We start from the raw sequence: 9,696 nt of genomic DNA on the forward strand, positions 1-9,696 counted from the left end.
GTGGGACTTTGGGCCTGAGAGGATTAAACAGCAGCACCTCTGATGGGATGACTGGGATGGGATAGCAAATTATAAGTATGAACATTAGGAATGTTACTTTAGCTTCTCCACCCCCACTGGTCGTCCCCCCGGCCCTATCTAGCTCCCTCTCTGTAACTATCAGAAAGGCCAGGATATAAATTCTGGTTGGTCACCAGCCTGAAAGCAGCTCCTGTGGCTTTAAGCTTTCTAGATTGCACAATGAACTGTGGAGCCTAATTAGAGGCGATCTGAAATTCAGTCAGAAGCCTCAAAATGACAAGGCATTTCTGTATACCACGGATTTCCTACTCATGAGTCCATCGGCTGTCTTGATTGTAATCCAGACCCTCTAAAACTGGTAATAGGAATCCAGGTAGCTTGTTCCGTACTAGACAGTTCTAACGCCCAATGGTGATAACGGGGTCGGGGAGGTGGAGGCAGGCATTGAAGGTCAGGGCAAATGCTGCAGAGACTTGTGGTTAAGGACTAGGCCCTGGAGTCAAACTCATGTATTCACATCCCGACTCTGTAAGGATGCAGCCTACACTTCCTCATATCAAAGTGACTGTAAGGAGTGCGAGAGCCCACACGGAGTGCAATTAGCAAGTGCCAGCACAGAGTACGCACTCCAAATGCGTTAACTAGTATTACCACGGGCCTGGAGCCCCCAGGAACCCTAACCCATCTCGCCGGAGAAGCACCACACTCACACCCATTACTCGGCTCACACATTTAATCAGAGGATTTGGCAGCTGTGTTTTTCCATCCATGCTGTCCCCTGGAAGAAGCGCGCTGCTCTCTCAGTGCAGAGGCAGCATCACTGAACACGAGCTTTAGTCCCATTCGCAGAGGGCAGACTCCTTCGGGCTGTGGTTCGGGTCATGGCTCTCTGTACGCGGTGTGTCGGGGCCGGGACTTGGGGGCTTTCTTCGCACCGTGCCCAGTCCGATCACACGGCTTCACCGGGGATGTCGGTTAGGCCTGGGATCCCTGATGAATGAGACTCTAAGGCCGACAGTCTGACTCCGGATTCAAAGCCGTGCACAGTGCCCAGGATGATCGCTTAGCGCCGAGGCCCGTGCCGAGTCCAGAAGGGAAAACCGGCGACCCTGGCCCGGCCCAGCCTGGGTTTAGGGGTTAGCGCCCGGGCCCCTCTGGCTACCTGGCGGTGACCCCGGGCGTTCTCGGAGGCCGCGGCGCAGCTCCTGAGTGAAGGTGTCTCTGAAGCGGGCAGCGCGGCGACCTAGCGAGCCCGCGGGCCCAGCCGCGAGGGCTCGAAGACGCCGGGCTGCGTCCTGGCCGCGCAGCTGGGCCTGCATCAGCGCGAAGGCCGTGAGCTGCGCCGCACGCCGGATGGGCTTGGACTCGGACAGACGCTCCACCAGCTGCGGACTGTGCAGCAGGGCGGCCAAGAGCCGCCGAAGTACCATCCTCGAAGCGACCCGGAACCCGGAGCACGCCGCTCTCGCTTCCGACGGGTGACGAATAAAGACGGACCACGTCTGCGCCCGCGCCGACCGGTGACGACACTGCTGCGCTTGGATTGGTTCACAGGATGCCCACCTTCTGCAGCCGCCTCCGCGCATTTCCGCTTCCGCCACCGCCGCGGCAGCCTCGTTGTTCCTGGAGTGGCGGCGTCTTCGTGCACTGCTCTGCACTATGTCCGGCGGCCTTCTGAAGGCGCTGCGCAGCGACTCCTACGTGGAGCTGAGCCAATACCGGGACCAGCACTTCCGGGTGAGGGAGGCCGGGCCGCGAGAAGGGAAGGCCCGGGGCCAGAACGCTGAGAATCGGCTTGCTCTTGTCTCATTGTGTCGTTTGCCGTTCTTTGGTTTCCCGACGCGAAGTGAGGCCCCGGTGCCTGCTGGGGAACGGAGCTGAAAGGGCGTTTGGATACCACTGAATCCCCTTATCTCGTAGAGAATTTGAGCCTCGCTTTCCCATTCCCTTGCATCTGCTCCCTTTCCCAGGCCAGTGCAGAGGGGTTGCAGTGGCGGTAGTAGTGGTGGCTTGGCATTTGCACAGGCTGTACCTCGGAAAGGTGACTTTGTGATATGAGGGGCAGGGGTGTCCTTTTGACATCTGAAGTATGGGGAAAGGGGGCGTCTTCCTGAACCAGATACTTTTTATTACTTTTTAATTTTAAATTAGATCAGCCCTGTGGCGCGTGGAGCCCTTTCCTTCCTTGGTCTAGTAGAACGGTCCTACAAAGTTCTACGCGGTGGCTGGGAGACACAAAGTTGAGCCTTGACTCCAACGTAGGGAGTCCTTGGAGTGGGCAGGTGGACTGTCCAAGCTAGGCACTTTAAGAGTCTAGGTGTCAAGTTCAGAGAACTGCTGGGTTTCAGAAGAGGGAGGTTTTAGTTTGGCCCATGTCATTGTAGATTATGTGGAAAAAGGGAAGGCAGCAAATATTCGAGGTCGGTTGTCCAGTATCAGCAAAAGCGGGGACGAGGTGGAGCGACACTCGTCATCCAGTGATTATTAGGTAACTTTTATTGAGTGCTGTTGCTTAAAACTGCTAAGTCCTAGAGGGAGAGGGAAGACAGTTTTCGCACCCTAAGAGTTTATAATTTTCCAGTAGGGATTGTAAATGGCGGCAAGTAATCGTAATCTAGGGCAGAAATGGTGACGGGAAAGGGAATCCTGTGAGGATTCAGAAAAGGGAGACGGCTTGTGACGGGAAAGGAAAGGAGAGGCGCGGGTACAAGAGGGTGGGCGTGGAGAGCGTGCACAACGTGTTAGCGGGTTAGGGAAAAGGAAATTTTGTTTAAGGCCAAATGAGGAAGACCTGAAATTCATTCACTAAGGCAGTAAATGCTTACTGTATGCCAAGCAAGGTTTATCACTTCTATCACTTTTACAGTTCTCATTACTTTAGAAAGTTCCACATCATTACCATCTTGAAATGCAGTCTAAGGCCTGTGGCTTTATTTAGATAGTAGTAAGATGCTGTCATGAGGAACTCCTGGTGTTCCCTGAATGGAACCTTCAGTAAGGACTTACACCACAGTTGGCTTCAGCTTTGGCTGTTTGTTTGGATTACTTACACGTGTGAGAAAAGTGGGACAAAAGAAAAGGCCACCACCTGGTAATTTTAATAAATCATTAACAGCAGTGATGCAAATAAGGTGGATCTACTTTATGTAATGTCTCATTCCAAAGTTCTGAAAACTTGTTTTTAATGTAGAAAGACTACTGCCCTGTGGACTTTTTAAGGAAGTATGGGATTGGGCATAAGACTGGTTTTGGGGGTTGTGGGGAGAGACTAGGTTTGGATTCCAGCTGCTACTACTGAGTAGCTATATGACCTCGAACAAGTTACTTAACTGTCTTCTCAGGTGTAAAGTAAGGTTACTTTACTTTATGAAGGTCTGCCCCTTCGTTCACTTCTGAGAGTTAAATGCAATTTCATACATGGAAGCCTCTGACCTGCAATCCCTTGATTCTCCCTAAAGGAACATGTACCTATTTCTTGTGTATGAGACCTTTTATATTCATACTTTAAAAAAATATGTATCTATTTTGGAGCATATCCTTCACGTTCTGTACCTTTTTTCCCTATGGTCATTACCGTCTCAGGTGTTCTGTATAACTGCATGTGCATGTACATTTTTCTTGGGGCTGCATAGTTTTATATTTATTGATGTACCGTAATTTATTTCATCATTTCCCTTTTGATGCGATTTCCTTTAGATGGTTTCTCTATCCCTCCGTTCTGGCACTGAATGTGATCACATGAGACCTGTTAGTCTGAGCTCTGTGGTCCAAAGCTTTCAGAGACAAATAACGCAAAGCCTTGGTCTCAGAGTGAAGGAGACTGGATCAGCATTATATATGGAGTAGTAAGTGAAGAAGGGAGGACTCTTGGGAAAGTGCTCTGGGGGCCTGAGTGTAGGTCTATTCAGCTACTTTCCAAACTGGAATACCGCTGTATGGTTGCTGAGAGCCTTAACCTGAGAGCCTGAGAGCAGGTCAGGAGGTAGGCCTTCTATTTAGTTAGCATTTGTCCTCCCCAATGTGGAGGTCGGAAGAGAAGGTCTGAGGACGACCACCTGGTTTCTGTGCAGGCATGTAAAATACCATATCTAGCCCATGATGAGCCCCAGGGATTGTCAGGTGGGTTGGCTGAAGCCCACTTATATTCCTGTCTCTGGCTTCGTCCTGTCTTCGAAATTAGGAAGCCTGTCAAGAACCTAAGTTCTCGGGGCACCTGGGTGGCTCAGGCAGTGAAGCGTCTGCCTTCAGCTCAGGTCATGATCCCAGGGTCCTGGGATTGAGTTCTGCATCAGGCTCCCTGCTCAGCGGGGGTCTGCTTCTCCCTCTGCCCCTTCCCCTGCTCGTGTGCATGTGAGCCCTCACTTGCTCTCTCACCCTCTCTCTTGCTCTCAAAAAAATTAGTAAATTAAAAAAAAAAAAGTAAGGGAATCTTTTTATTTAAAAAAAAAATGTAAGCTCTCGTTTTTAGTGATTACTGTATTTTCTCCTAAACTCAGAAAAATATATGCGCATGTAATCTATCTAGACAGTTGTTTTGAACATTCTCTGTGGCAATATTATGAGGGATACCCTATCTCTGAAAATCCATTTATTTTTCACTACAAAAAAGTCCATTTTAGTATATGGGTTCAAGGTCTGGAAGTTAAGCTCCGGCAACGGGAGAAGGTTCCGGTGCTGAGGCTATGGAGTGGGCAGAGAAGAGGCATGCGGTTTGCATGGCGGTACCGCGCAGGAGGGCTACATGCAACGTGACTCTTAAACTGAAAGCAGTCGGGACCTGCAGAAGTGTGTCCAAGAGTGTGAACACCCCTCTCTCTCTATCTCTTTGGCAAGGGATTTGTGGTAGACTGGAATGATGAGAGAAGCTGGCTCCCAGATTAGAATTAATGACAGTTTTTGCCATACTTGGGAATACTATTTAAGCAGGACTCTTCTCAGATTGTGTTGCTTAACTTTGTCTTTATTTGCTATTCTAGGGTGACAATGAAGAACAGGAAAAATTACTGAAGAAGAGCTGTACGTTGTATGTTGGAAATCTTTCCTTTTACACAACCGAAGAACAAATCTATGAACTCTTCAGCAAAAGTGGCGACATAAAGAAAATCATTATGGGCCTGGATAAGATGAAGAAAACAGCATGTGGGTTCTGCTTTGTGGAGTATCCTTCCTGTGTGTCTGGCGTAGCTGTTGGGTGAGGGGGGGGCGAAGAGTGGTTACTTTAAAAAAATGAGGGAGGCCGTCCACTAATTAATATCCCTATCCTTCTACCTCTCCTCCTTTCATCTACTTCTTACCTTCTGCCCAATGTGTCTACACTCCCGTGTTGCGAAAGCTGTTAACATTTACATTCTGTTCTGAAATCCATGGTTTATAATAGATTCTTTAAGAAATAATCTTTTGAAAATACAAGCTTATGGTGTTTACAGGAGTACAAAGGGTACAGTGAAAATCTCTGTACCGTTCTAAATCCAGACGGTTACCAGTCTCGGTGTCTTTCCAGCAGCGATCCTGTGGATGCGTGGTGCATACCGCATGCACTGTTTTTTTCCTCCACCTTAGAGATTGTTTTATGTTAGCACATATAGGTCTACCTCTTTTTCAAATGGCTATATAGTATTTCGTTATGTAGATGTATATAGCTTGATTTTATGTGAGGTCAAAACCAAACTGTTGTCTTCCTGGAAATTCTGTAAATATTGGACCTGCTGGATTTTTTGCTTGGGGTTTTTTTTCTCCTAACGTTTTCTTTTTTGGTCCTTTTGTTTTATATTCTAAGAAATTTCCCAGACCTCATGTAACATGTTTAAAAAATTTTTGTTTGTGCCCCAAATTACCTGGGTATTTTTTTTCTTTTTGGAGGGTTGTATTTATGCTGTAAATTTTCCTTAAATGTCTGGTGATCCCTGGGTTCCCAGTCATAATTAGGAAAAAGAAGGCTAACTTTGTGGACCCAGGCAGATCTGTCTTAAGTTGCTGCTTTGCTTTTGGTATATGTGGGCTTCCCAGATGCCAGAATGAAAAGGGATTTATGTTGCCTTACTACTGTCAAAGACACTGCCCTATAGGGTTTCTCCAGACAGTTTGTTCGGAACTCTGTCGTTCTATTTTTATTTGCCTGGGTTTAAATGCCTTCCTGCTAGCAGGTCATCTTCCTACATACAGACTTTTAATTAAACCCTGTTTGCTGTCTCCTTCTCTAACCTCCTTCAAGAATATTTCAAACTGTGACTTTGTTTCATCCGTTAGCACTCTTCCTTCACCTTTCTTGAACCTCTGGTTTGTTGATGGCCTCTTCTAGTCTTTGGGTGTATGTATCTTTTCTGTCATTCTAATGGGGTCTTGAAAAGGAAATGAGAAATGTGCTCACTCTGTCGGCTTGAACTAGAAGCCCTACTTTCAAACCTGTTCCAAACTTTTGATTTTTGGGTCTGATTTCTGGGCTCTGCAAGCTTTTTCCGTTCTCCCTTCAAACACAAGGGACAAGAATGCCCCGATTTTACATTCGCCTCAGGTGACAGCAGCATCAAAGTTGACAGGATATGAGGCGAACAGTGAGAACAGACAAAGCAAATCCACCTTGTAGGTAATACTCAGGCTCTGAGAACTGAGATGCTTTTGCATTTGTTTTTTGTGTCACAGATCCACAGTCATAACAACAGATGATTGCCAAGAGAGGCTGCCATTGCCAGTGTTTTTTCTCACTTTGCCCTTTTATCATGTCATTTATCCAGCAAAAAAATTACTGAATGCCCATTATGTGCTAGGCATCGTGCAGGTGTTGGACACTGGAATTTCAGCAAGTGCTTCCCTACCTGTGTAGTTGAAGACGTAGGGAAAAAGTAGGGATCGGCATTTCCCTGAACCCAGCTAATGATCATAATTGCTTAGATTTTTATTGTCACCCCAAAGATACATTGAGTGGATCTGATTAAATAGGTTTGGAAACAACTAACCTGAGTGATAGGATATGGAGTCTTTCCTTCTAATGAAGTGCAGTGGCAGTTCCGTATGCACTGTAACCTTCTCTTTTTATTAAGGTTGTTGAATATACAGTTCCAGATTTGGATGCTTTTGTTTCCTTGGATAGGAAGTGTGCAGTTTGTGCTCCAAACCCGCACTGTGAACGTATTTATACTTTACAAACCAAAATATGCGGACAGTGGGACCAAATAATTATCAACAGGATTATCCAGGAAATCACCACCAGTAGCCTTGGATAAATCAGTTGACTGTCTAACTGCTTCTGGACTAACCTCAAACAGGCTTGTGCAAACCGAGTTACTGTCTCTGAAATCCATCTGGTTGGATTCATTTTTGTACTCTTAACAACTCCGCTTCATTTAGGTGTTGCCTCCTGTATTCCCAAAAATGTTGGAGAAATGCTATATAGTATTCCTTAATACTTACCCTTAAGATACTATTCAAGAGCAGATGCAGAAAATGCCATGAGGTACATAAATGGAACTCGTCTGGATGACCGGATCATTCGCACGGACTGGGACGCAGGCTTTAAGGAGGGCAGGCAGTATGGCCGTGGGAGATCTGGGGGCCAGGTATGCAGGAAGGTTCTCTTGGCTCAGTCTTTCCCTGGTTATTTCAGTCCTAGTGACAAGGGCTTTGTCAGGTTGTGTTTGCTGTGCCTGTAATTCTGTGCCTGTAATCTTAGCTTGAAATGAATCTGAAAACTATCCATTAGGATTGGTAAATTATAGATTCTATACATTTTGACAAGCAATCATTATTGGACTTCTGCTAGGGGCTATTTTGTACCTGTAAGTGTCTAGAACAAAAGGATAATGCACTGAAATAAGTTTTAAGTTTTTAATTTGAAAATAGCCTAATTTAAGTACTTACTCTTTGGAATGTGCTACTTTTGAATGCTGGTGAGTTATGAGCATGATGTTATATAATAAATAACTTTTAGGTGGCACCTGGCTGGCTCAGTTGGTAGAGCATGTGACTCTTGATCTCGGGGTCATGAGTTCAAGCCTCATGTTGGGCATAGAGTTTTATTTATTATTAAGTAAGCAAACAAAACCCTTAGGTAATCTTAATTTTGTAAGGCAGTTGAGCTTTATATCGTTGCTCAAAAAATTATTTCCTGCTTGAATGTTCACATTATGACACCTGAAAAGGCTAAACAGTTGACCTGCTGGTATGTTTGCGGGAGGCATATTCATTACACCAGTCGTCTCTATAATGTAACTTTTATGTTCTTTTCAATTAAGGTACGAGATGAGTATCGGCAGGACTATGATGCTGGCAGAGGCGGCTATGGAAAACTGGCCCAAAACCAGTGAGTGGTGAGAGCCCCATCATGAAAACTCACTCCTTTGGCCTGTTGAATTTGCTGTGCATTACCCAAGGTCTGCAAACCTGCCCACTTTTACCATGCTTTGATCAAGGTGTCTACTGAGCTGGAAGCCTTTTCATGGTTTTCCTTTGAAAACTATTAAAGGACAGAATCCAAAAGAATGCCTTTATTCTGTAGTCGTAGAATCTAGGCCCTTAGGTTGCCAGAATGATTTTATGTCACCAGGTCAGAATTTGCGTTCGTGGCAACAATTCTGATATATCAGCCCAAGACACCAGACTTCTTTTAGGAAGGTGGAAAATTTTAAAAATTGATAAAGGTTCATGGTCTTCATTGGGGCCTTAAAATTTTTTAAGTTTGCGAGAAATAAAAATGTAATAAATAGGGTTTTGCTATATTGTATAACTTTGCTCTGAATTAGTAAGATGTTTGACAACTGAGTTTTATTTTCCGTGTTGAGTTCTAATCTCTAAAGGCAAACTTAGAGGAGTCAAGGGAACTTCCTAAATTGTTGATGCGGAAGTAAGCCTTAGACTGTCCTAAGAGATACCACCAGCTTATGTGCTGTATGTACTAAGACTAGTATTTACTGTACGCATTTTTCAAAAGATGTGTTCAAGATTCATTTTCAGAGTGATCTCAGGAATGGACTAGGTTTAAAAAAGAGCTTGAAAATCAAGAGAACGCTTACCAAGAACAATCAGAATTACTTCCCACAGGAAGTGTGTTTCAGCCAGTTTTCATTTGAAGTCTGTCTTGTTTTTCCCTAGTTGTGCTTACCGAGTTTCAGAGCCTGCATAGTGAGCGGATAGTCTCTGCAGTGAAGGGGGTCTGCAAAATTTATTTTGCATTTGTAAGGCACAAGGTGATTTCTCTAATATATATGAACTATTGCTCATTAAACTGTTGGTCTAATATAATTTTCCCTTATATAAGTGAAATTTTTTTCATCTAGCAACAGTATCTCCTAACTTCCACTAGTTTCTGAAAGTTGGGGCTGAAGTATCTCAGTGTGAACATCTTTCACATTACAGTAAGTACAGGTTCTCTGAGTTCAAGCTGATTATTTGGGTTATTATTAAAAGCTAAGTGCTTAGGAAAGAACCATTTGCAGATGTTTAATGAGGATATCATTTTGAAAATTTCTTTTGCACTGTAGTTTGAATTAATATTTTATAATTTTGTAGTAAAATGTAACTCAGATTTCTACAGGCCTTAAAAACATAGTGGTTCTTGTTTGAATTGTCAGACCAAGTCGTCATTGTCTCTGCCCACTACCTCACCTATAAAGAGTGACACTGGAACTCTTACTCTGGAATACTTATGAGTAAGGTGAATCTGCATGTTCATTTTGATTTGAC

The 9,696-nt window shown here is 44.8% G+C and overlaps 2 protein-coding genes and 1 non-coding gene across 7 annotated transcripts in view; 2 read left to right on the top strand and 1 right to left on the bottom strand.

The window, feature by feature from the left end:
- Positions 1-742: 742 nt before the first annotated feature.
- On the bottom strand, positions 743-1,521 carry NCBP2AS2 (NCBP2 antisense 2 (head to head)). Its single transcript, XM_026495944.4, has one exon. The coding sequence runs from the start codon at positions 1,449-1,451 to the stop codon at positions 1,152-1,154; it is 300 nt and encodes a 99-aa protein (XP_026351729.2). The 5' UTR covers positions 1,452-1,521; the 3' UTR covers positions 743-1,151.
- Positions 1,522-1,559: 38 nt separating this feature from the next.
- Positions 1,560-9,696, top strand: part of NCBP2 (nuclear cap binding protein subunit 2) — a 33,102-nt gene continuing 24,965 nt past the window's right edge. The window contains exons 1-4 of one of the 5 annotated variants that reach the window (XM_026495937.4): positions 1,560-1,758; positions 4,998-5,179; positions 7,436-7,574; positions 8,250-9,557. In XM_026495937.4, coding sequence (XP_026351722.1) covers positions 1,681-1,758; positions 4,998-5,179; positions 7,436-7,574; positions 8,250-8,321 — 471 coding nt within the window. In that variant the 5' untranslated portion in view covers positions 1,560-1,680 and the 3' untranslated portion in view covers positions 8,322-9,557. Of the gene's footprint in view, positions 1,759-1,797; positions 2,510-4,997; positions 5,180-7,435; positions 7,575-8,249; positions 9,558-9,696 lie in introns of those variants that run through there. The other 4 variants (XM_026495939.4, XR_008957397.1, XM_057306885.1 and 1 more) reach the window with 4 other exon arrangements.
- TRNAK-CUU (transfer RNA lysine (anticodon CUU)) lies at positions 7,951-8,023 on the top strand. Its single transcript has one exon. It is a non-coding gene; the product is annotated as a tRNA-Lys (tRNA).

Source organism: Ursus arctos, unplaced genomic scaffold (assembly GCF_023065955.2).
Source record: "Ursus arctos isolate Adak ecotype North America unplaced genomic scaffold, UrsArc2.0 scaffold_4, whole genome shotgun sequence".
Classification (NCBI taxonomy): domain Eukaryota; kingdom Metazoa; phylum Chordata; class Mammalia; order Carnivora; family Ursidae; genus Ursus; species Ursus arctos.

Excerpts from the sequence above, each read along its gene's own strand:
- NCBP2AS2 (XM_026495944.4), bottom strand. The coding sequence starts at position 1,451 with ATGGTACTTCGGCGGCTCTTGGCCGCCCTGCTGCACAGTCCGCAGCTG.